Here is a 26,777-nt window from a genome sequence, read left to right on the forward strand (position 1 = left end):
GGTGAGAGGAAGATCTGTATTACAGGTAGGAGAAGCTGTAGATAATGATGACGTGTTCAGCATCACGAATAAGAAAATACAAAACTTAAGACATTCTTTCCTGTCAATTTAATGATAATTTATATTCAGGCGTTGGTTAATCTCATCTAAATTCAGGTGTGCTGAGGACTCAAATTTAAGAGCATAATTATCCATAGTTCAGTTTTCTCCATGAGGCAGTGGGGAGGAGAAACAGGCTTGGATTATTCTTTGCTGTTCAGTGATTCTCTGTATTGCCAGGTAAGGGTTCATTATCATGATACTTCTAAAATTAGTACTTCTTTTGGTTCCTGAAGTGAGATGAAATTAATTTGGGGGGTAAAACTGACCCTAAATATTTTTTTCAGTATATTATTCTTAGGATGTGTTAGTTATTTTTCATTTTCTGTGGTGGTAATTTATTTGTTGATAGTCTCAGTTATACTTTACAGATTGGTCGTTTGAGACACTGAAACATTACGATTGTGTCCATCTTGCATGATCCATATATTGTCTTAACTTTTAACCTGGTTTGTCTCTCAGACAAATCCTTTATTATGTTGCCACGAGTAGATTGGATGGTGGAAACTTGCCCAGGCAAGGTGAAAGGGAAAAGCCCTGTGTGTGGTGGGATGACTCCATAAAAATGGAGGGCTCCTATTCTCCTGGGAAAGCAGTGGGATGACTCCATAAAAACGGAGGGCTCCTATTCTCCTGGGAAAGCAGTGGGATGACTCCATAAAAACGGAGAGCTCCTTCTCTCCCAGGAAGGGCCAGCGCAGCAGATTCCTGTCTGACACCCCGCTGGGTACCGCTGGCAGCCCTTGCATGCAGCCACAAACCTGTGCCAGGTGAATCCCTTTCCAAACATGGCTTTATCTGCAGGTTTAAGCAGGGCCCTCCCCACACAAAAGAGTTAAGTGTGCAGTCAGAGCTGGGTTTGTTCCTGTTGCAAATGTGTTTGTCAGCATGACCTTTGTTTGATGTTTCTCAGGCAGAACATGTAAGTGACATAAGAGCAGTGAAGACATTGGCAGACAGATTTTAATGTAGCCTGGAAATACAGCGAGGCTTTGGTCATACATGTATTTATTGCACCTTAAAAATACTCCTGGGGTAGCTGCACCTTGTGGGGGCTGTTCAGAACCTGGGTGGGAGCGCTGTGCTGGGGGAGCCAGGCTGCTCCCAGCCCTGTGCTTTCGGAGCCCTGGTTGAGTTGATGTGTCTGGAGTCTCCCGTGCTGCTTTGCTCTGAACCACTGTTAAAGAGAAGGAAAGATTAACCTCTTTCCTGTGTCCTAAAGATGTTTTGTTTTGGTGTTAATTTCTCTAAAGCCCCGCGAATCTGAGAGGAGCTTTCCAAGGGTAGAAAAGCTTTTGTCTGAGGGAGCCTCATCCCAGCGTTGGGGTTTGCTGAGCCATTGGATCAGTGTCTCTCAAAGACACAGTAGCAGTTGAAGTTATTGCACTGTTAAAGCAATGCAGAAATGCTTGTTTAAACCAGGATATTGTGTTTTAGATAAAAGCACCTTCATGTGCTTTTCATTTGAAAACTTGAGGCTTTCTGAATGTCAGCATCTCCAGTTATTTGGAGTTAAAAGCTTGTTCAGCGTGTGTGATTGCAGCTGTATGGGGTCTGCACCCTGGGAGTTTCAGTGCTGCCTTGGTTTGTTTCTCTGGTACTTGCTGCTGAAAAAGCTGATTATAAAGCTGAGACTGAGGTTAAATGAAGTTGTACCCCAGTGAGGTCTCAGTAATGTCTGATTGAAATGGATCTTTTTTTTCTCCTTTGCTTTATGTTAATATTTTTAAAAGGTAGGATTGTTGGATTGACTGATCATCTGATGGGTTGAAGGAACTGCCTGATAAACTTCCATTTTTTTCCCACCCTGTCCTGCATCTAGCTTTGTCAGATTTTTGTCTGATACTCTCTTTTCAGGTTCCCGCAGCTTTGAAACCCTTCCTAGCTGCAGCTCAAAAAGCATTTTTTGGTATTTTTATATTGTTTGATTTCATCAATAATAGGGGAAACTGATGCCATACCTGTTCTCCTGTGTAATTATGCTTATGTAAGGAGATAAGGACTCAATACATAGTCTTAAAAACTGAATTAAACACTTGTTTTCTTCAGGTGCTGAGTAGAGTGAGCTCACCTTCCAACCCCAGCATGCAGTGCGTTCTACCTTTCCCATATTTCAGTAGTAAACATCCAGTAATTTTTCCATAAGGAATACTGCATTCAGCTCTCTTACTGGAACAGTCTTTAGATGACTTCAATGTATTATTCTTAGCATGTGTTAGTTACTTTTCATTTTACATCATGCAGCTGTGAATGCAATATATACTCCATTGAGTTAATCTTGAGTAATGACCATAGTTAAAATGTTTGATCTGAGCTGTTGTGACATGTTCTAATTCAGGAAAAGAAAAGAGTTTCCCAGCAGGAAAGTTTTTAATACTTCTCTGAAAGAATGTTGGGATTCTCACTGCTGGACACTTGAATAAGTTCAGCCCCGAAGACAGGGGAGAAGAGGGATTATGTGGAGGACTCGGGGTCTCTCTGTCCCTGTCGTGGTGGTTGTGTGAGAGAGTAAACAGCCCATTAATGAAGTTTACAGATGGAGTTTTAATTGGGAGGGGTTCCCAGTGCTGCTCAGGAAGAGAAAATACACAAAGAGGCAGAGATGAACAATGTGGCCAGGAAACAGTGCGAGGTTCAGCAAGGAAGGAATAGAGCTTCCTTCAGCTGACAGGGAGGGGAGAGGACAGAGGGAAGTGGGCAAAATAATACGAGAAACCCAGTAGAGAGAAAGAAGGCAGGAGCTAAAAGTATTATGGGGGGAAAAAAGCAAACCACAAAGAAGCCCAAACCCCCAGGGTGAGAATTGCCTGTAAAGGCTGGGTGTGGGCATCAGGAGGGATGTGGTGAAACATCTTTATAGCCTTGAATATGTGACGTGGTTGCCAAGTGGAAATAAAAGCAGGTAATAACCTACTGTATGTGCATGTTATAGCAGAAATTGTATCTGTAATTGCTTAACAGTGTTGACAAAAGTAATTATAGCACTCTACTGGATAATTCAATAAAGTTGACTTAAAAGTGCCATGGTAATTACATACAATATACACATCATACAGGTCTGAGGTGCTACTCCTTGCTTGGCCTTCTGAGAATATGACACAAGTTTCTGTGGCTGATTTTGTGTCAATAAACAAACTTACAATGTGCTTTTCTTCCTGTTCATGCAGGGAAGAGTGGTTTCTTATTTGTTCTTTGTATTCACTGTGTCAGAGGCCAGGTAAAATGAAGTGAAACCATGTTCCAAAGGGTGGTAAAAGTGCTTGTAAGAGTTTGGGAAATGCTTTTTAAACAGGTTTGCTCAGTTTTAAGCTCTGTTATATAGACACCCAGATCTGGATATGAAAGATAAAATGCACCAAAAACTAAATGCAAAACAGAAAAGAAAAGCTTTTGGTAGGGTTTGGGGGGAGGCCTCAGCCTCTCCCTCAGGCCCCTAAACCATCACTGTGCTCGTCCGTAAGCAACTCTCTGATTTTTAAGTCACCAGGAATTTTGAGTTTGCTCCTTATCTTTCCTGCAAGAATTCCTGTTCCCTCTGCAAGATGGTAAAAAAGAATCTTTACCCTTTCAAGTGACGTTAGTGCTCATGACTAAATGGGGAACACAATCCACACGAGCTGGCGCCGCACCTCAGCTCGGGCCCGTGGCGCTGACAACAGCTTGCAGTCGTCATTCTTGTGACTAAGATCTCAAAATCATCACAAGTATTTTTGTCTTCCAGCAAGGTACCCAGGATATGATGTTTTTATTGGGTTTTGTTTGTTTTTCATGCTCTTGGAAGCCGTCACAAAAGCCGATTCCATCCTGGCATGTTTATTGTAGCAGAGCCCAGGCTCCCTTCCCACTACACTTCTCATTAAAGCCAGCTCAGGCTCCTCCTCGGCTCATTTCTTTAGCTGCTGATGGAAATAAGTGGATGTAACAATGAATTTCCCTCTCAGGGGATCAAAACGTACTGAATACATACCTGGAACTGGAGTGGAAACACAGTGAGTTGAGTAAACAGTTTGAAAACAACAGGAATGAACCTTCAGTACGAATTCCTGTTGGTAAATGCAGATTGTCTGTGTAGCGAGTTCATTTCATATCACATCCCTGTGGAAACAAACCAGTACAGTTTATGGGCATCTCTTCTGCCAAATACGAGTGTGTCTTCAGTACTGAAGCAGTAACTTCTGGGGGTTAAATATTTTTTTTTTTAGCTGTAGGTTGAGCATTGGCAGAAGCAAATGACTAGTGTGCCCATTGACCATCTAAAATTTCAGGAATATGTTAGTTACTGTTAGAAACACAGTTCTCATTCACCAGTTTATTTATTTTGGGGAAAAAGGTTTGCTTCTCCTTCCTACAGATACTGGGAATATAACAGACATGTTTTAAACCATGAGGTAGATTTTGATTTTTTAGCAGGTTCTGCTGAAAGCAAATGTCACTGAAGGAGAGTATTTTTCTTGCTTACGTGCCTTGTTTAAACTCTGTTTGGGCTGCTTTCTTTTTGGTCCACTGGTGTTTTTTGAGCTTCTGGACTCCTGTTCAAAGTTTAAAGAACAATAACCAGTCAAATGTAAAATAATGTCAATTGAACCGACCGATGACTCAACAGTCAACCAAGTCATCCTGGCCCTGCACCAAATGGACCGAGGCCAAAACCTAAAGTTGGCACCAGTCCCCATCCCTCTTCTCCGTAGATTTGCACTGAAGCAGAGCCCAGAGTGCAACATGTTGGTTAATATTCCGTAATAAAGTGCTGCACGTGTAAATGCGTGCTTCCCATTGACACAGCCCGTGCTGGGGCAGGACACGTCGTGCAGGGCTGCCTCCAGAAGGACGGGGAAACAGGGAATCAGGGTTTGTGCACTGAGGAATTCAGCAGCCTCAGGTGCTCCAGTGTCAGCTCCCCTCTGAACAGAGCTTCCTGGAAGGACTGGAGAAGGAATGAAGGAACTGCTTCTCTTGCCCTCTCTTCATCTTTCCCTTCTCCTCTTCTTCTTCCTGCTCAGAGTTAAGGTTTTATTTCTACTCTTTTATTTATGTTTGAGTTACATTACTTTTAGTTTCTTTCTTTATATTTCTTCTGATTTTTGTTGTTGCTGTAAAGCAGGAATTAGCTCTGCAGTGCTGCTAAAAGCACAAACTGGTGAATGAATCCCTGTGTCCACATTGATACAACCCCAGGTCCAGATCACTGTTAGATGTTCCACTGGCAGCAGGAGAGTCTTGATTTTGTTGTGTTTTTTCAGAATAGAAGAAATGAGCTTCCTAATTACAAGTCTAAATTTAGCTTGATGATGATTTGACTACGGAAGGACTATACTGTAGCTTTGGGGCTTTTCAGCCTGGAGAAGGGAAGGCTCCAAGGGACCTTGAAACCCCTTCCAGTGCCTAAAGGGGCTCCAAAAGAGCTGGAGAGGGACTTTGGACAAGCAGTGACAGGACAAGGGGAATGGCTTCCCACTGCCAGAGGGCCGGGTTAGGTGGGATATTGAGAGTGGGGAGACCCTGGCACAGGTGCCCAGAGTAGCTGTGGCTGCCCCATCCCTGGCAGTGTCCAAGGCCAGGCTGGACAGGGCTTGGAGTGCTCTGGGATGGTGGAAGGTGTCCCTGCCCTTGGCAGGGGGTCTTCAAGATCCCTTCCAATCCAGACCATTGTGGCATTCTATGATTCTACTGCAGTTTAATCTTTTACTGCCTTCCTTTCTGTACCATTAATATTTTTCCATGTATGTTAGAATCAGCTTTCCAGATGTCTCTCTCCTTTCCTAGCAGCATCATTTTGGAAGCCTGCACACCGTCCTGTGATTGACACGAGCACTGGACACAGCTCACGCTGAGGTCATTAATGGAACAAGTCCTGCTTAATATTTTAAGTTCAGTTCCTCTGGTACAACATTAATGTGTGCTGGAATAAGGGGTCAGATCTGATATATGCTGACTGTGTAGGAAGAGCCAAAATGCTGTGGCTGCTCTGAGCTCATAGATCTCTTGTGATCACCGCAGAATGTCTCAGCACAGTTCTACTGCTGTTGAATTCTGAGTGCTGGCCCATGGAACTGGTGTGTTAAAGGGTCAGTGTTAAGACAATGCATTTTTGGGCGGTATCTTGGCTCGTGGTTAGTTTGCAAGGTTCAGAAAACTAAAAAACTGCTTCCAAGACAGTTAAAGCACCTCTGAGGTTGCTGAGATCTGAAACAGAACCCCAGAATCACTGAGGTTGGAAAAGACTTTTAATGTTATCTAGTCCAAGCTGTGCCCGATGCCCACCTTGTCCCCAGCCCGGAGCTCTGAGTGCCACCTCCAGCCCTTCCTGGGACACCTCCAGGGATGGGCACTCCAAACCTCCCTGGGCAGCCCCTGCCAAGGCCTGAGCACCCTTTCCATGGGGAAATTCCTGCTGCTGTCCACCCTGAGCCTGCCCTGGCACAGCCTGAGGCCGTTCCCTCTCCTCCTGTCCCTGTTCCCTGCCCCCTCCTGTCAGGGACTTGTGCAGAGCCACAAGGTCCCCCCTGAGCCTCCTTTCCTCCAGGCTGAGACATTTCTTGGGATGAACTGAAAATAAAAATAAAAAATCTAATTCTGCTCAGAGTTTTGCACTTTATTGTGCAGTGCATTGTTCTTGCAGCTGTCCTGGTCCTGCACCTCCGTCTGTGAGCACCAAGTATGTCCCTGTGCCAGCAGAGTGCGATGTGTCCGTGAGACAGAGTCTGTGAAAGGCAGGTTTGAGATGAACCACAGTCTGTGAATCGTGTAGATCAAATGGCTATTTTGTCATCCAGAAAGGTGTAAACAATTTGTATGGGCCAGGATAATTTGATTCCATGTTTTCATGTAAAGTTTGTATTTAAGTCTAAAGGTACTGGCCTTTGTCTGGCTCTCTTTTTTTGCTGCCTCTTTATTTAAGGAAGCAAGGGTGCACAATGAAATTAAAAAAGCAACACAAAGCTTTGGAAAAATACACTTAAATTGATTCGTATAGAAATGAATTCTAACTTTGAAGGTAGGACGATCTGGCTACTTTAATGGAGCACTGTAATAAATACAAAAGTTTAGAACATATAGTTTAATTATCATATTCTGGCCATAAATGCTTTAGGTCTGTAGTGCATTTAAAATCCCAAGAACTCTGGCTGAGGTTGCAGCTGCAACATCAATTACCATTTATCCATTCCAAGAAAGCTTTGCCTGTGCCCTTGAAACATTTGTGTCCTGGAGAGGCTCCAGCGGGAGCGTGCGGCCGCTCTGCTCCGTGCGCGGCTGCTCCGGCGTCGCTCCGAGGGGTGCCAAGATGGGAGCGGGCGCCATTTCACCACAGGACGAGGGCCGGCCTTGGGGCCAGTGCCTCAGGAGCTGCCAGCAGCTCCTCAGTGCTTCCAGAGAGCTCGGAGTCACCTTGGCAGGATGCTCCTCCAAGATTGGGGAAGAGACGTCGTGCAGGCTTGCAGAGGGATGGAAGCGCCGCTGGCCGTGGGGAGCCGGCGCTGTCACACAGTGGGTTTGCTCCGTGTGTCGTGCTGGGAACCTGCACATTCCTGTTCTGTTCCCGTGCTGTTGGTATTTGCCAGCAGTATTTGTTTGACTGTACAAACCCACAAATCCTGCAGCCGGCTTCGATTGTATGAAGGGATGGTAAAAGGTGTGTTCTGCAGGCGGAGGGCGATTCCAAGGCTTTGCTACTTTGGGTATGTCTCATATTTTAAATTTTTCTCTGAGTTAGAACCCCAGTAGTCCCCTGACAATAGCATTTATGGGGTCAGGAGGAGGGACAGTTCCTGCCCCCCTGACTGCACACCAGAGTTTCTCTGCCATGAGTTTCTGGCTCCAGCAGTGAAGGAAATTTGGCTGTGGCCTTCCGGAGTGACAAGTCCCTCATGGTGGCATTATCTTGGCCGTGTCATAGACATGTTGCACGAAATGAGACCGTTAGTTCAAAATCTGATTTCCTGGCTTATCAGCGGTTTTTTAATACAGTGTTTATCTGGGTATGTGATAAAGGAAACCGTGTTAATCATCCTGGTTCTCAGAGCAGCTGGAAACCAGAAATGCTGGGGGCTTTTATTCACAGGCTTTGCTTAAATACTCATAAGTATTTTTCATTTGTTACGGCACCGCTGAGGACATGCTTGTCGTCAAGACCAGCACTCCTACCAAAACCATCCAGGTCTCCATTTTAAACAGAAAATAGGAAAGAGGACTGAAAAATAGGTGGGTCTGTAAGAAAGTTATGTGGAGGGAGGATTTGTGGCTTTGTGAGCAGTCAACACCCAGGACACCTTGGCTTGGGGTCTGTCACCGTGTGGTTTGTGCCTCTGGCAGTCGCTCCGTGCCCCCTCTGTGGCACCCAGCCAGCCCAGGGCTGGCTCTGTGTCTGCAGAGTTCAGGCAGCCTGGGAGGAAAACCTGGGTTCTTACCAATTTTCAGTCTGTTCAAAATGAAGTGAAAACGTTTCAAGAGACAGAGGAAACCAGTGGTTCAGGTTCTCAGCAAAATGCCTTTCTGGAATTATTTCCAATTGGCAAACACGCTTCTGTGACAAGTCTAGTGTCAACAGCCTTGGATTAAAATTTGTTCCTGCTTGAATTGAAAACTACTTCCCTGCCTAAGAGGATATAAAAATAATTAATAGTTTCTCTAGTTAATGAAGAAATAATTAAACAATTCAAAAAATGAAGTCAGTCGGTATCCACAGCCTAATGTTTACATTGTTCTCATTGCTGGAAGATAAGGAGGAGGCCCAGATGGCAATGACATTGAAAATGGTTTCTTTACTCTTAGTTCGGTGATACCACTTACACCAGTACGTAACTTGCTTTTAGGAGTACGTTCCCAGTAGTTGGTTCAGTTGTGCTGCAGAGCCAGGATGTGTGGTTGGCCGTGTTTTGGTGTCTGGGTGGGTCAGGAGTGAACTCCTGTTCGGACAGAATGTGATGCAGGCTGACCATCCCTTTCGTGCACCGGTGGTAAAAAGAGGTGCGGGCTGTAGGCTGGAAATGATCAGGAATTTTGGTTTCTGAAAGTGTTCCCCTTGTCATTGTCTCACTAGAGTTGTTTTTCATAGGATCAGAGAATCATGCAATGGTTTGGGTTGGAAGGGACCTTAAAGCCCACTCAGTGCCAGCCCTGCCATGGGCAGCACGCCTCCCACTGTCCCAGGCTGCTCCAAGCCCCAATGTCCAGCCTGGCCTTGGACACTGCCAGGGATCCAGGGGCAGCCCCAGCTGCTCTGGGCACCCTGTGCCAGGGCCTGCCCACCCTCACGGGGAAGAATTTCTCTACAGTATCTAATCTAAACGTACACTTGAAAGCTCAGTAGTTTTGTGATTTTCATTTAATAATGAAAAGTAACAGGAGGGTGGTATATTTTTTAAATTATATTTCAGTGTTAGTAGCTTCAGCACATGGCGCTGTGCCCATTCTGTGTGTTGGGGAGGTTTTATGTTCTTCACAGTAAAAAGAAGAGAGACAAGCAAATGTTCTCCTCAGCAGTGCCCACCTGCACTGGGAGGTTATTTCTCCACAGAGTGAATCCCTCCTCCACTGCATCTGCTCCGTGTCCATGGCTGGTGGCAGGGTTAGAGCCCGGTGGTCCCTGTGTGTCCCTGCTGTCCAGGGCTGTGACTGTGACCATCCCCTGGCAGGACCTCAGACAGGAACCCTCCCCAGAGCCATTACCACACCCGGCTGTGGTGCAGGTGACCCTTGAGCCGGGGTTGAAGTCTCTGGTAAATGATTAACCCCGAAATGGCTTCAGTTAAACAGCTTGATTTCTGCAGAGCTCGTTACCAGGCGGCATCTTCCTTAAGCCTTCCCATTTCACCCCCTTCATTAAAGCTTCCCATTTTGCCCCCATGTGTCCCCTTGACTGGAAACCATAAACACATCTATACAAATAAATAAAATCATATTGTATTTGAATAGTTTCTGAAAAATACTTGGGAATGTACTAAGTTTAGTACCCCATACCAATACCTTGCCTCCCAAAATTAAATTGAATCAAAGTTTTTACAGATTTGGAACCCTGAAAATTGGGAGGTTTTTTCCTCTCTCATCTATGCTGCTTGACTTTTTATCTAGATAAGATTCATAGTTTATTAGGGTTCTGCTGAGTTGAAAACAATTTCTGTAAATACTGAAAGATATTCTATTATTATATTATCTCAGAGTGTAATTTCCCTGCCTTACCTCTTCCTTAGGAAGTGGTCATTTGCCTTTTACTGTGTATAACTTTATAGGTGAGAGATTTATATTAAATGTCAGCCTGGTTAGCTGTGGCTCCTGCAGGAGCCCTGCTGCCCTGCAATCCCTCCTGGTGGTATTTTACAAGCGGGGCTGTCTGGCAGCTCTCCACACGGTTAGTAAATATTGCCCTTATCTGATACAGCCAGGCTGGGAAGATATGCCAGGAGCCCGGATTAGATTGCTGGCTACTGCTTTATTAATCAATGTAATCATTTATTTTTAGTTTTCTAAGTCATATCATCTGTTTTCTTTCTCATATTACATTTTCTGGGGTGCTGGTACAGAAAATGAGCCCTGTTTAAAAATTAACGGTGATTGAAAAGTTTCAGTGGAATATGTTTGGCACTGTCACGGTTTCCCTGACAGCTGATGAATGTTTCCTTAAAAATGCTTTTGTCAGAAATTTGAGAGGTATAAAGAGCTTTATTTTTGTATCTAAATTAGCTGTCTTCAAAACTATACATAGAAAGATGTTTCCATCTTTTTCTGGTTTTAATAATTTTATAGAAGCGAAGTTCTCAAGTTATATATTCCTTATTTAAACTCATAGCTCCCAGCCTGTACTTCAATGTTTAATCTGAGATATTTAGTCTTAGAAAAGGAGCTGCTGGGCCTAAACCTTTAGAGAAAATAAGGCATCTTAGAGTAGCTGTTGACCAGACAGTGATTGCTGCTTGTAGAAGGGGTATTGCTTGGTTTTAAGGCAAGTGTTGGGGTTTTTAATTGGTTTTTTTAGCCTATGACACTAAAAGTAGAGAAACAATTTCATTTCTTTTTCCAAATGTATCAGTAATCTGGGGAGAGAAGGAAAAAAAAAAAACCAAACAAGAAAGTAATATGTGTATCACATGAAAGGAAGCAAAGCTTTGAGGTCAAAATTATTTGTCTGATTAAACAGGAAAGCTGTGAGAGAGCAAAGAACCAAGGATGGCTCTCAAGCCTGAGGTTCTCCTCTCGTCTCTGAGTTCCTTCTGATATCTCCATGGACCAGCAGACCTGCCCAGAGCCAGCACAGCAGAAATAGGTGTGAATCCTCAGCTTCCTTACCCGTGAGGTCTCTGTTCCTGCAGCCCCACAGCTCCAGGCAGTTCCCTGCTCAGAGGGGCCGTGCAAAGCCCCTCCATGCTTGCAGTGCTGTTCCTAGAGGTCCGTGCACTTGAGGAAGGCAGGCACGCTGTCAGTGAAGATGCATGTTTGTATGGACATCAGATAGATGGAACTGGCTTGAATTACATTCTACCACGGCTTGGATGCTGAGGGCTGGGTTGTGCAACCAGAGGGGTTTATTAAAGCTCACTGCTCTTTAGAAGAAGGCAAATTAATTGGAAAACCCAGAAAAGCCATGCCATGGCTCATGAGCAGGGCGCAGTCCGCCGGTGAGCCCCGCTCCAGCTGACAGACACGCTCGTGGGGCTTGGCAGCCTCGTGGCAGAGTCGTGCAGGAGACGTGCTGCAGCATTCCACAGATATTTTCTGAATGCAGAGGAGCGATGTGACAGATTTGAGTTCTTTTCCAAGTTCTGGAAAGAAGCATTCTTCCCTTTGGGAAAAAAGGGGCCTTTTTCTTCCCTTTTTCCTCAGATTTGACTCATTCTCCTCCATTCTTGCTGCCAGCCTTTCCTACTGAGGGCTTTGCACCACCCTTGTTCTGGTCTTACTCTCCTCTCTTCTTCCCACTGCCCTTCCAGCATGTTGGAGCTGTTGCTGTGTTCCTGTCTGGTGTTTTCTCTTCTGCTCACCCCTCTCTGCTCTGAGACACAGCTCAGCTCCTCCCCAGCTCAGACACTGGTTTTACGGGATCTACACATCCCTTAGGTCTTTGCTTCCCTGTGCTGTCTCATTTTTCCCCCCCTAACGCAAGTAATTTTCATTTCTCTCTGCCTTCTGGTTCCATTTTTGTCAAAGTGAGAACTTCATTGACACATTTATTCTGGTTTGACTTTGATCCCTCTGTATTTGAGTGGGAGGGTCCTGCTCCTTGTCTTTTGATTGCCTCAATCCCTATAGGAAAGATCAAACACAAAGGCAAAGTCCTTTGAATCACTGGATGGGCCATTTCTCAGGTGCTCTCTGGGGATGGGACATACGGATCTGTGCAAAAGCAGAGCTCCCAGGTGTTGGAATGTTTTAATTTGGGATGGAATTTTAAGGTTTGTGTGAGCGTGTTAGAACTGTGGGTTTTTTTAAATGTGTGACCAAATCTGGTCAGACTTCCTTGAGGAGAGGAAAAGGAATTTTCCATGCAAAAGCCATCCCACATACAAATGTTAAGCCCACATCAGGGAACGTGGATGGTCTGGAGAGTTTCCAAGGAAAGGCACCAAAGTCTTAAATAAAAGTGTCATTTTTCTAGCTTCATCTGGAGAGTGGCTGGAACCCTGGTGAACAGGATTTTCTGTGAAAATCAGTTTCAAGTAAAGCAGACTATACAGAAATCATATTTTAGGAGTTCCAAACTTAGTTGGAAATCACAGAATGGTTGGGTTTGGAAGGGACCTCTGGAGATCATCCAGTTCAACCCCCTGCCAAGGCAGGGTCACCTGGAGCAGGTGACACAGGAACGTGTCCAGGTGGGTTTGGGATGTCTCCAGAGAGGGAGATTCCAGCCCTCCCTGGGCAGCTGTTCCAGTCTCTGACCCTCCATGGAAGGAAGTTCTTCCTCATGTGGAGGTGGATGAACTCCACAAGCTGGGCCTTCCCAGCGGTGTGGGGCAGTGCCATGGTTGGGACTGCAGCTCTGTAAGATCAGCCCCTGAGCTCTGGCCCAGTGCTGCTGGGTCACCCCTGAGGATTAGGAGCAGCTCCAAGGTGATTATGATGGATTGTTTGTTGTTCTAAGAGGGATTTATTTCTTTTCTTAACAAACCAACCCTTTGTTTGTAGCTAGGCTGGGTGTTTACGTCCAGATCCTGAAATGAGGAGTATTCCTCTCTTCCCCTAAACTGCTGGGGTGAAATGATCACTTGTTACTGTGAATATTTGTTAGTATATGGCCCAGTTTGCACAGCTTCTTGCATAACAGTATCCCAGTAGAAAACCCAGTGGTGGTGCTGGAAAGGGAGCCCTTGTGCAGACTGCAGGGAATGCGGCAGTAATGGAAACAATATGGAGTAAGAACATGTTTTAAGAGTCAATTTTAAAGGCTGGGATAATTGTGCAAGAAACTTGGCTTCAGAAATGTGTAAGGGAAGGAATCTTGATCCAGCCAAATAGGCCGTGAAGAATCCATGCAGCTTAACTTGGGTTTTACAGAAGTCCCTGTTTAACTGTTTCTGTGCGCTCTGTGTGCAGGTCTGTCCCACAGAGGGTGGGGACAAGCCATTCCTGGCAGGTACCAACCCTGGATTTGCCTCTATTCCACAGATCTCAATTAAAGGCATTTTTCTGCTTTGTTTCAGCCCTGGAATGAGGTCAGATATAAGCTCTTCTCCATCCACAACCTCAACAAGTACGGGACCACCTCCCAAGCTCTGCCTGGTGTGCTCCGACGAGGCCTCCGGGTGCCACTACGGTGTCCTGACGTGTGGCAGCTGCAAAGTGTTCTTCAAAAGGGCAGTGGAAGGTAGGAGCTGCTTGGATGAGTTTGCTGCTTAAAAATATCAAGTCCCCACGCATATCATCCATTTTCAAACCCAGCATCCATGGTTTTGCTAGAATCCTACTGAACATCCCATCCATTAGATCACTGATCTTGCCTTGGTAAATCACATTGATAATGGTGCATTATCCAAAGCATGGATTCCATTCACATTGATAAAATGCTCCCATTCACTCTGTGTAAAAGAATTTATTGTTGTCTTGGCTTTTGTCTCTTTCATTTTCTTTCACTGTTGTTTCTGTTTATTTGTCCCATTTTTATACAGATATTTGTCTGCGTGCAATAGATTTGTAAAGTTTGTGATTTTTCAATTTAAGGGTGGTTGGTTTATGTAGAAAACTTACATGAAACTTCGTAAATCTGTTGTGTGTGAGGTTATTGTAGTTTTACAGTTTTTCCTGTAAACAGTGTTGGTTGAATTGCATCCATGTCCCTGGGTGTTATTTGCAGGGACACTGGGTACCAGGGACGTGGGATTGGATCACTGAGATTTCTCTCTAGTTGTGATTAGAGAAAATCATTCTTTAAATCAGAGATGATGGAAAACTAAATGTGAATAAGGACTGTGTGATTTTGGGGTGCATCAGAAGCCATTTTGTAAGGGACTAGGCTGCACCTCAAGATCTGACTCTGCTTCAGGATCAGATGCAGAAAAGCTGGAGCATATTCCCAGTGTTTCTGGGAAGGTGGTGATTCCTCAGGTCTGAAGAACATTGTTCTTAGCTCTGGCCCGTGGGGTTTCCTGTCGTGTGCCTTCCTCGTGCAGCCCTCACTGAACCAGGCTCTTTCTGCTGACGTTTGTGCAAGCTGGGGTCACTGCAGGAGAGGGAGGGCTGTTTGACAAAGACAAGCCACCATTCAGTCCTCAGAAGCAGCACTTCCCCCATTCCTGGCTCACCGGGTGCCACAGGGAGCTCCGTGGAAGTGCAGAGCCTCTTGGAGGGATTGGGAAAGCCAAGTTCATGTCGTGGTTTCTGCTTGTCATGCAGGGGTGTTGGCTTTGTGGGAGCTGAGGTGTAACAAGGCAGTATAAGCTCAAGTGCAAAGCAAATAATCATCTATACCTTTGGTTAAAACATGGTCACCAGAGATCCCTCAGAAGACAGTTTACATGGCAGCTGGACATGTGCCATAGCCATGGGTTTGCCTGTTCTCAAGCTTAAATAAATCACAAAAGTATTGATACAGGAAGGAATCAGCCCAGTGAGTCCTTTTGGTCAGTGATATGATTTAACACATCATAAATCAACTGTCGTGATACTGAAAATGTCAGCAGGCTTATGGCAATCAGTTCCTCAAGGCTCACCTCTGCTTCCATTTTGATTGTTCCAAAAATAATCCCACTTTTCACAGAATCCCAGAATCATTTAGGTTGGAAAAGACCTCCAAGATCATCAAGTCCAGCCATTGTCCGATGACCACCATGTCAGCTGGGCCATGGCACCATGGATTGAGCACCCTTAATCCTCCTGTTAGATGTCATGGATGTTTTCAGGACTGCTTCCAGGATCTGTTAGTCCCAGTCTTCACTTTAAGGAACAAATAATTTGGTTTTGTCTTTTATAGGCATTTTTCTTATTAGGAACACATGTAAAAAGAATTTATTTCTGCAATATCCTTTTTATTAGTGGCTGCCAGGCACCTGTTAGTGTTCAGATGAAGCTGACTCTGCACACTCGTTATCCAGCCTTTAGCCAAAGCCTTTTTTCCCACCTTTGTCTCCAGGCCTGTGTACTGTGGCAGAAACAGTCACAGAAACTGGAAGTGTCAGTGTCTAGGAAGTCAATATAAAGTGCATTTCTTTCAGCAAAGAGCAGAAGCAGAGGAGAGGAGGAAGGGCGAAGGGGGGACAGCAGCTGTAGGTTTATGTGCAGTTTTTCATGCAGCCAGGCCTTTCTTGAGCAGCCCAGGCTGGCCAGAAATACCTTTTCCTGGTTCTGACTTCATGGTGTTTCAGAGCCCTCGTGATTGCGTTTCTCCAGCCTCAGAGCCAGCCCTGTTCACCTCCCAGCACTTCACCCAATGTACCAGCCTGGGTCTTCACTGCTCCTCCCCACCTCCGCTGCCGCACCCCGCAGCAGCTCCTCACACCTCCCTCCCCTGCAGATTCCCCAACACCTCTCTCTCCTGCTCGGCTCCAAATTGGCCTTGTTCGTCAGCAGTTTTAATTCCATCCTCCAAAGTCTTTTGTCTGCATTTCCCAACCTTTTTCTAGGCTGGTGTGCTCAGATGGGCACAGAGATGTCAGTGCCACAGGGCACAGAGCCCCGGCGCCAGTGGGGGCTGCGGGCAGCATGGCGATGGGGATTGGCCAGCCTCTGAAAAATGCCCCTGTGTGCCCCAGATCCCCCTGGAAACACCTCCATTGGCTCCCTCCTGGTTTTTACCAGAGTATTTGTGGAGTATCTTTGGGTTTGAGCAGCAGAGAGAACAGAAGCGCGTTCCTTTGGCTGCGGGCACATCCCTGGGCAGCAGTCGGACATGGAGCACCAACTTCCCTTCATTTTCCCCCAAAATGGTCATGTGACAAGAGGGCTTTGATATAATGTAGTACAAAGAGGTAGTGTAGCTTGGTCCTAGAAGAGGCAAGAATAGGTGAGCAGTAAATACAAGAAACCAGACATCCGTGGAGAGGAAGCTCGTTTTTAGGAATGAAATGGAGCAGCTCAGGAGAATCCTCAGCTGAAGTGTCTGTACTGATGTGTGAAGCTGTGGTCTCATCAAACAGCTTGGAGGGACATGGAACTGTTGTCTCTGCTCCACTGCAGGGCTGGCAAATGGGCATCAGTTCATGTTTCATGTGTGTTTCCATGTACTAGGATGCTAATGGCAGCCAGAATGGTGAGTCGAGGATCTGCTGTGGGAATCAATTAAACACAAAGCTGGCACGAGAGTCAGGAAGGCTCCTCTTTCCCAAATGGAAGAGGTGGGGGTGTCATTCAGAAAAACATTCCTTAGAATATCAACTTGAGACACTTCACAGGAGAAGTTTGGCCAAAGCCATAGGAATGGACTCTGCATGCCCATAATTTTCACAGCTGACTTGTAAAAAATTCCTTCCCCAAGCTGTTTTCCTGTGAGAAGACTCTTGGACTCGGTTGTTAAAAACTCAGTCTTTAGAAAATATGTTTGTTTCTCACAATGTTGTACTGTCAGGACTTTGCAATACAGTGTAAAAGCCGAAGCTGCAGCTTTCTGCCCTCTGGAAAAACATGCTCCTTGATCCTTATCTGGGAGAAGGATCTGTTCTTTGGTAATATCTTTCCCTAAATAAGTTACGTTCAGACATTCATTCATATAATTCAGATAATTAAGAATAGATCCTTCTGTTGCCCTGCTCTAAACAGCTAAGAAATACAGTTATTTTAGTTTATGTACTTCAACTTGTCTTGTTTTTAGGGTCAGTTTTGCTCAGAATCTGCAAATCCATAAAAATGTCAGAGAGCGTGGTTTGTCCAACTCAGGCTGTAAGTCGCATGAAGGTTCCATGGCTTTCCAGCTGATGAAGCTGTGTCTGTGCTCTGTAGAGATGTTTACAAGTGTTTTCTCAGAATGTGTTTGTGCACGTTATTTATGTCCCTTGGCAAACTCTTCAGAAAAATGGGAAACCTGCTGTAGAAGGCAGCTTTGGTAAATGCAGGGGGAAATAGTTTTAAAAATAGAAGTTGCCTGGTGTTAACAGATAGAAAATAGGATTTCTACCTAAATGTATTGGCCTTGAGGTCTGAACACGAGAATTGGGTTTGGATATGTGAAATCAGGTGGATACTGATGTTCTTGCAAGACAGGCAGTGCAGCAGGTAAAGGTTTTATATGGTCCTTGATGTCACTGAAGGAGTGGCTGGCTGGAGTCTCTGCCGTGCTGGGAGCTGACGTTTGTTTGTGTTTGTTTGTGCCCAGGGCAGCACAATTACCTGTGTGCCGGGAGGAACGACTGCATCATCGACAAGATCCGCAGGAAGAACTGCCCCGCGTGCCGCTACCGCAAGTGTCTGCAGGCGGGCATGAACCTGGAAGGTAACACAGGCAGCCCTCAGCTCGTGCCCCAGCCAGGGGAGGCCCTGCTGCTGGGAGCAGCGCTTCGGGCACCACTGGGATCTGTTCAAAGCAAGTGCTGCGTTTTATGAGCGTTGTAGTGAGAGACAGGAGGGTTTGTGCTGCAATTTCTCCTGTCTGTGCTCAGTTGGTGTCTCTGTACGTTCAATAGAAGTGAGTCACGCACACAAACCAGGGCTGTTTTCCGTTCCTGTCAGCACATACATCTCATGGCTTTTTCATGGAATGTGAGACAGCAGAGCTCTCGGAGAACACCTGGAGGGAGGTGTAACACCTGCGGGAGGGTGTGCTGTCTGAGTGACCTGACACTGAGACCACGGAGGACAGGGATGGGAGTTGGGATTACATCTTCCAGCTGAAGAAAATGGAAGTATTTTTGTTCGTGCTGTGGATACTTCTTAAATAGCTGTCAAAATTTCTCCAGAACTAAAGGTTGGTTAAATTTAACATACCAGCACATAGTTGTTCTCTGCTGAGTCCTGAATGGCTTGTGAGAATCTGAAGGCCACATCAACCAGAGATTTAGCAGCAGTTGTAAAGTGGCATAAAACACTTTTATTAGTGTCAGCTTCATTTTATGTTTGCTGGTTTTCCCTGAGCAGCAGAGATTAACGCAGCACTTACTAGTGCAGTTATCCTGGTGGTATCTGTATAATCAAAATTGTCAGATAAAATAAAAACTTCAAAGATGTATTTGTCAGCTCCAAGGATGAATGGAATTTCATTTCAGTCGGTGATACTATCCTTGGTGAGATGCAAGTGATGAGTTAAGTTTAAGAGATCAGTGAAGCACAGGCTGGAGGCTGTGTTAGCACATCCTTCCTTCCTCTTCTGCTCCCAGCTCCCTCAGGAGGACACAGCACCACTTTCCTGGGCTGCAGGGGACTGTACCTGCCCTTCCAGGCACATCCCCTCCTTCAGGGCGGACATTTGCCAGAGGATGGGATGGTGCTGCTCCATTTGTTGAGCTGTTGTCATGATCTGTGCACAGGAGAGAAGGGTACAGCCAGAATCTATAGTAGTGGGTTCTGAAATAAATCCCTAAAGGACATCAGGTGCTCTGTGAGTGTCTCCCAGGAGCTGGATTCAGGTTTTGGACACTCCCAGTGGGCTAGACCTCATCCTTCAGAGGTTAGAGCAGGACAGGCATCTTGCCTGCTTCTGGTGTCCATTGGAGGCAGGTCACTGCCCTGCCAGTGTGGATGGGAACAAGGACAGGTAACACCAGAGCCTAAAGGCAGCTTAAAGAATGCCAAACCCCACAGGTTTGGTTTTGAGGTGGAAAAGAATGCATTTTGGTTAAGGTTTATTTCTATTTTTTTCTCTTCATAGTTGTTTTCAAAATACACTTGTGATATTCATATATTTATCTGTGTGAAAAATTACTCTCACAGTAAGGAATAGTTCTCTAACAGTAAGGTTTAGCACTCCCATTGTAAGCTTTTCCCTTCCTGCATCACTTTCAGTAGACACCAGTATTGCAGTGTCAGGCTGTAGGACATGGAATCAGAGAATCATGGAGTGCTTTGGGCTGGGAAGGTCCTCAGAGCTCAGCCAGTTCCACCCTCCACTAGCGCAGGTTGCTCCACGCCCTGTCCAGCCTGGCCCTGACACGCTGAGCTGCCTTTCTGCAGCACAGAAATGCAGTGGGATGACGTCAGGTTCTTGTCACTTCTCCACGTGCAGGTTGGAGCCCTTCCCAGGGCAGTTTGTCTGAATTTTGGCACAGAGGATCCTAGAGAACAGTGAGGTTTTGGAGGATGGATTTTGTTATATAAGTAGTTGGAGAAGGTGGGAAGAGGGAAGCTTTTATGGCTGAGAGGGAAAAGGAATCTAGGAACTCAGCAGCACAAAATGGAAGAACCCAGAGTAGTGTGAAAGGGTGAAAAACACCCTGAAAACAAGAGAAAACGGGGTAGATCTGAACAGCTGGAGAATTGGTGTGCAGAAAAGCAAACTGGGAGGCAGCATAAAGTGCAGAAGATACTAAAATCCAGTTTCTTTTATCTTGTCTATTTTAGGGTCACAGTTCAGGAATGACTGTTGTTTAAAAGATAATTAAATTTGCATGTTTTTTAGACAGTAATTTCTTTTTGAAAAGTCCCCAGCTGCATCCTCAGTGCAAAAACAATGGTTATAGCAAACCAGTGAACGATCAAAAGAGATCCCAGTGTTCAGCCCATCAGTCCTTGGGCCCCTTGCACTCACCTGACTTCCTGCTGGACTTTTTCCAGCAACCTGCCCTGTTTTGGGTATCTCTCAGTTTCTCATAACCTACAGTGGATTTCACTGTTAGATATTGGGTAGAAAACTAACTTATTTTTAAATTAATGAATTCATTCATTCATTCATTCTATCGTGCAATATTTTAATTGGCCTGTTCTTGTCCTGAGTTAAAAGTGGCCCTTTCCAGTCACTTGATAATTTTCTATTAGGTTTTTTTTTTGCCATAAAATTATTAATGTTGGAAAAGACCTCAAGTCCATCAGTCAAACCTTTGGTCCTGCTTATCATGCTTTTCTGGAACTTTCTTTTTTCTACTGCATGTTTTTTTGAGCATAGGGGACTGGAAAAACATCAAACTATCAGGCTTGCAGGTACCAGAGATTTATGCAGCCCAATAATGGTATTTTGTACTCCAGCCTTTATTTCCTTGAGTTCTCATTTCCGCTCCCACCGTTAATTGGTGTTCCTTGGCACCCTTTCTCTTTGTGATGTGCTGGAAGAAAAGATTTATTGTTAGGTTTTATGCCTGAAAAAAATGGTCTCATAATTTTTTTGGCTTTTCATGCCACATTTTACAGTTAAACTTGGCAATTAAGGAGTTTTTTTCTGCAGTCTTCACTTGGAATTTATTTCAGTTTTTTGAGGAATCTTTTGTTCTTTCAAATTCCTCGCCCTGCTTTGCCTGCAGTGTGCTGGTTCTGGTTCCCAGTTTAGAAGGACAGTGCCTGGTGCCCGTGGCTGCCAGGGGGTGGTGGCAGGTGCCTCGCCCACCTGGCTCAGGTGCTTGGGCCATCTGCCACCAGGCAGGGAGGAGGAAGCCTCTGCAGCCTGGTGGATGCCAGACTGCAGGAGGTTGGGGCTTGGGGGGGTTTTGTTTGTTTTGAACAGAAAATCTTGGATGCTTTTCTCTCCGTGCTGAGTTTATCTGTGGGGGTTATCTCCTGTAACGTGCCCTAAGGAGCTGGCTTTAAATTAGTGGTCTTTTTATTATTTGAAAATTAATTGCAAAGAAATGCATTATCTCAACCTTCTTTGTTTTTTTGGTGAGGTACAACTATATATCTAAGTCAGGACTGGTAACAGCCTAATAAAAATTCTTGCATAATAATTTGTCTTATCAGATCTGTTTATTTTGATTATCATTTTATCAGGCTTTCTGGGCTGGAAATACTCCATCCAGGTGTCTGCAGGAAGCTGAAGGCATGTGCTTCTAAATTTAAGTCAAAGCAGTTCATTCGCTCTTCAGAACATGGATAATGGGGCAAAAAATGCCAGAATATGAAAGGATTTTGAAGCAGCTGTTTCAAAATTGAGACAAGAATAAAAAGAAGCTCTTTGCTCCAAGGGAACAACTGTTGCTATTCCCTCATTGCAGGCTTGGCACATGTGGCCAGTCTACAAAACTTTGGGAAAACACAATTTATACAAGGTCTGTAGAGGATTCCTTGTCTTTGGCAGTTGTTTTCCGAAGGCTCCGTGGTAGCCAGAGGGAGGAGCGGGTCCAGGAAGGGGTTCTGTGTGCTGGCACTGCGGTGTTGGTGCATTTTGGGTGCTCAGGGATTCTGAACAGGTCAGAAGGAGCTTGGAATGCACAACCACATTACGTGATGCTTTTATGGGCTACGGATTTATCTTGGAAGTTCCAGAGCAGAAATCAATTAATTAACAGAGGCACCCAGGGAAGGAGCTGGGCTTGTTTGGGCTCCGTTAAACAGCGAGTTCCGTGTGGCCGCCTGCATCCAGGAGAGCCAGAGCCAAGCAGGAGACTCCATTAGGGGCAAGATGCTAATAAAATTGTTGCTCCAGCTTTTTGTAGTTTACAGTTAACATCTCTGTGTGATGTTTTATTTATTTGGCGAATGAGTTTTATGGTTTAATTACGCAGCAGTGATTTATAGGCAAGAGAGCTGGCAAGAGAAAAAGCTCCTCCTGCCCAGCATTTAAAAAAAAAAAAACCTGTTTTCCCTGGCTCAAGAGATCCAGTAACTTCTTACCCATTAAATATATTTTTTTTCCTTTCTTTTGCCTAGTTTCTATGCTTAGTATTTAAAGGAACTTTTAAAGTGTGCAGTCCTGCAGATATTTCTAATGATGGGATTGGGCCTTGTATTTTAGAGTCAGCCTTGTAAAGGACCTGCAGACATTACTGAACATTTTGAAGCACTGGCGTAAATGTGACTTTTATTAAAATATGAAGTATTATTTTCACTGGAAGTTGACTTGGAATGAGTGCGAAGTTGCTGACTTCACAAACAAATGCTGCAGGTTTCACTGCCCCATCCCAGCTGTGGGGAGAGGAAAGCGGCGTTTCCTCTGCTGTGTTTATCTCTGTGTGGTCATTTCCATGCCCTCACCTGCGGTTTCCCCACCCTTTCCAGCTCGGAAGACAAAGAAGAAGATCAAGGGGCTGCAGCAGGGCGGCGCGGCGGGGGCGCGGGAGGCTCCGGAGGCTGCGGGGAGCAAGAGCATCGTCCCCGCGTCGCTGCCGCAGCTGACGCCCACCCTGGTGTCCCTGCTCGAGGTCATCGAGCCCGAGGTGCTGTACTCGGGCTACGACAGCTCCCTGCCCGACTCCAGCTGGAGGATCCTCTCCACGCTCAACATGCTGGGGGGCCGCCAGGTGGTCGCTGCAGTCAAGTGGGCAAAGGCAATCCCAGGTAATGCACGAACACGGGGAAGGCTGCCTGCAGGCTTCCTATTGAACCTGAATCCCTCTTTGTTTTCCCTCAAAGCTGTACAGATGAAGTGTTGGTAATATCGGGGCTTGTTTATGTCTCAGGTACTTCCAAAGCAGAAAAGCAGAAAAAATTGCAGATGTGAACATTTATTTGCTTCAAATTAGGTCATTTTACTTGAACACTTTGACCATTGACTACTAAAATTCCTATTAAAATGGATATTTGTTGTAAAAGTATTACTGAGAGCTATTTGTATTAGCTCTGTCTCCACCTCAGATTCACGGGCTCCCAGGATGGTTTTGGTTGGAAGGGATCCTAAAACCCATCCAGTGCCACCCCTGCCATGGGCAGGGACACCTTCCACTACCCCAGTGTGCTCCCAGTCCTGTCTGGCCTGGCCTTGGGCACTGCCAGGGATCCAGGGGCAGCCACAGCTGCTCTGGGCAGTAAAGAATTATTTCTTGACTGTTTTTAGCAGTGAGGTTGTCTTGACTTCTGCAGACCAACATCACTGTGCTGGCTCATCTGGGCCTGCGTTCGTGGATGGTTCTTTTCTGACTCCCCCTCACTGTCCAGCTCCAGGGTGGAAGTCAAGGCGTTATTTTCTCTCCAGCTCTGTTCAAACTGACTCTGACCTGGGCAAAGAGGGAGGTTTGCTGCTATTTTGGCTCCCATCTAAAAACACAGTGAGACACGGAAGAAGTGATGTCAGATCTCAGCCTTGGACACAACACATGGCATCTGTGTTGGAGAGGCCAAGGCTAAGGGGAGCTGAAGATGTTTGTTCCTACAAAACAAAGCCCAGCGTTTATCTCCCTCTCACCCCTGTCAGTGCTGTTCACTACCTGTTCTCAAAAACCCTGGCAAAAACACCTCCATGACGCATAGGTTGCCCAAAAATAACATCACAGAACAGGTCTGCCAAAAAAAAAAAAAAAAAAGAAAAAAGCCTGATAATGAGATTTATGAGTCATAACTGTGTCTCTTTGAGCAGGGGAAATAAATTAACAGTGGGAAAGAAAGGCTGGAAAACTCCAATGCATCTATGTCCAGCAGAGATGTGACTGGAGAGATTTGTGTGGGGTCTGGTTGACAAGGGTGGGGCAGGTTGGACAGGTTGGACTCTGGTCTTGGGGACTTTCCCAACCTCGGTGATTCTGGGATTCTGTGTCAGGGCTGTGTGCACTGGGCAGTTGTGCTGAATTAGCTCAGTCTGCTCTAGGAGAGGTTCACACACTTCCTTCTGGGACAGGTTTTTGGGAGACCATCTGGTATTCCCAGATCCAGATTTAGATTCCATTTTATAAAACACTTCTGTGTTCATCATCTCTGCTGCACAGTTTTTGTAATTAGCCAAACCCTTCAGGTTAGAGCTTATGCTCTCAATGAAAATGCCGATCTTCTCTTTAATAACTACATTAATAGCAACTATTCTTACAATTTTTATCTCCTTTCTTTTGTTTGCTTAGGTGGTTCCTCATGAGTGTTTAATTTGTATATCCTGCTGCTGGTTGTAGCCCATCAGCCATGCTGACAGCATGCCAGCATTCCTTGCCAAACCCTTTAGTTGGGATTTCAAAATAACCTTTTCCTGGGGAGGGTTTGAGCACAGATTTCAAGGTTTGACCCAGCAAGATTGGAATCACTTTGAAACCCTTTCTTTGTATTTTGGAGGTGGTACCTGGTCATTCCTGGTGCCTCCAAAGCCAGGGGCTGTGTTCAGACCCACCAGGTTTGTTAAACGTTCATCCACTGGCTCTGTCTGTTGGCACAGCTTCAGGAAGCAGCTCTTTAGATGTTATGAGCTCTTTAGATGTCAGATGCTTAATAAAAATAGATAAAATCAACTTGTATTCAGGCTCTAATAATGGCTCCGTATGGCATGATAGTTTCTTGGTAAGTGTAGGCTGGATCTGATAGGAACTGATGCAGCAAATCCAAAGCTGGTGGCATTTTCAGACTCTTTGAGGGACCAATTGTCAGGTTTTACTCATTTCCTCCTTGTTCAGCTGGCTCTGTTCATGCTACACAGGAGATGAGAAGCAGTAAATGCTGGTAACTAATGCAGTACTTGTAGGTTCAGTGTGCAATTGTTGTTGAATAGGCACAAAATCTGATATTAGATCATTTATTGTCTAGCAGACTGGTCTCGTGAAAAGTAGCAAAGCCTGTTATTTTTGGAGGGCAGCCCAGTGCATTACAGTGTGTGTGAACTATAATTGTTGCCTGACCATCACTGCCAGATAACCACGCACATCTATGCTGTGATTTTTAATATTGCATCCCTTTTACTCCCTGTAGTACCTACACACTGATAACACAGCAGTTGTGCTGCTCATAACCCTGCTCCTTTTCCAAGTCACACTTTGTCCTTTGTTGCTTTTTTGCAGCTGACACCATCCCCCCCCTCAATTTTTATTTCTCCAGGTTTCCGAAATTTGCACCTGGATGACCAAATGACCCTCCTGCAGTACTCCTGGATGTTCCTGATGGCTTTTGCTTTAGGCTGGAGATCCTACAAGCAGTCCAATGGCAACCTGCTGTGCTTTGCTCCAGACCTGATCATTAACGAGTGAGTAGGACCTGCCAGTGCTGGGCTCTGCCTCGGGGGTGAATCACAGGGTGCTGAACCCTCCCAGAGATCCCACACCAGCCTCTCCTTTCCCACTTGTTTTTTAGCAGCAGCTTGCTTGGCATTTTTCGCTAAGTCAAACGGAAGGTAATTGAGATATTAAGTGTATTTATATCCAGAAGTTGTTGTGGGAGGTGTTTGTGCTTTAACATTCCATATTGTGACGGTTCCTGCACCATTCACTAGAATCATTCATTTCATCAGAGCCAACACAGTCAGAGCTAAAAATATGCCTGGGATGGAGAGAAGGGTTTGGCAAATTGCATGATGTTCTGTCTGTTCAGTGTATCAAAGTGGCAGTATGGCCCTACCAGTGCCAGAGTGAAACATTTCTATCTGGTCTGATGAAATTAGGGCTGAAAAGACCAGGTTAAAGATGGAAGAACCTGCCTGATTTATATTTTCTTGTTGAACTTGTTGTCAACTTTCAAGCAAAGTTGAATTTGGTGGAATGTTTGAACATACTTTTTCTTGCACCACACATTGTTTTCCTTGTATTTTTCCAGATTTGTGCTGTGCAGTAATTCCATGCTGTAGAGGAGGGAAAGAGGGAATTTGGGATTGCTGAGGTGATTGGATCCTATTCATGTCTCTGTTTTCTGGTTTTGATATGGAGGCAATACCATTGGCCTGATTTTGGCACAGTTTAATATCTTTGGTTTTATTTCACTTCAAAATCCTATCTCCCAAATATTTTCTGTGTTTTAAAAAAATATAATAGTTGTTACATTTTCTGTGGATCAGCCATTTCTATATTTCATGTTTATTTATTCCCTTGCCTTTTTTTTCTTTTTTTCCATTGTAAATGTTTATCCAGGCTTTTGTAAACTGTAATCATTGCCTTACAATAATCATTTTTTAAAAAGGCTGAGGAGGAGATGGCAGGTGATGGCCCATTTGTGTCCTTGTGTTTATTAAAGTGCTTAGAATGTGTCCCTGGAGCAGAATGGTCTCTGCGTGGTGGAATTGTGGTAATTGATGTTGTCACTAAGTGCAGTAACAGCTGATTTGCTGTAAGTCAGAGGTCTCCTGCTGTTCTATCAGTGGGTCAGAACCACAGAGCTTCACTGCTAGGTGTTGGTACTCTTGAAAACCCCCAGAAATGCAAGGGTAATGCTGTTACAGCAAACAGTAATTCCCAAATTCCTTCCAGCTACGGTTTGGTAAATCGTAGAGCAGAGTGACATTTGTTTTCAATGAAACACGGAGCTGACTGAGAGAACTGCAGTTCCTTCTCCAGTGGGCTGCAGGTTCT

At 45.1% G+C, this 26,777-nt stretch overlaps 1 protein-coding gene across 2 annotated transcripts in view; it reads left to right on the forward strand.

Annotated features, from left to right (window-relative positions):
- Positions 1 to 26,777, forward strand: part of NR3C1 (nuclear receptor subfamily 3 group C member 1) — a 61,212-nt gene that overhangs the window by 22,477 nt on the left and 11,958 nt on the right. For both annotated transcript variants that reach the window (XM_032124594.1, XM_032124595.1), the window contains exons 3-6: positions 13,731 to 13,894; positions 17,831 to 17,947; positions 22,591 to 22,869; positions 25,318 to 25,462. In XM_032124594.1, coding sequence (XP_031980485.1) covers positions 13,731 to 13,894; positions 17,831 to 17,947; positions 22,591 to 22,869; positions 25,318 to 25,462 — 705 coding nt within the window. The remainder of the gene's footprint in view (positions 1 to 13,730; positions 13,895 to 17,830; positions 17,948 to 22,590; positions 22,870 to 25,317; positions 25,463 to 26,777) is intronic.

Source organism: Corvus moneduloides, chromosome 15 (genome assembly GCF_009650955.1).
Source record: "Corvus moneduloides isolate bCorMon1 chromosome 15, bCorMon1.pri, whole genome shotgun sequence".
In the NCBI taxonomy this organism is placed as follows: Eukaryota; Metazoa; Chordata; class Aves; order Passeriformes; family Corvidae; genus Corvus; species Corvus moneduloides.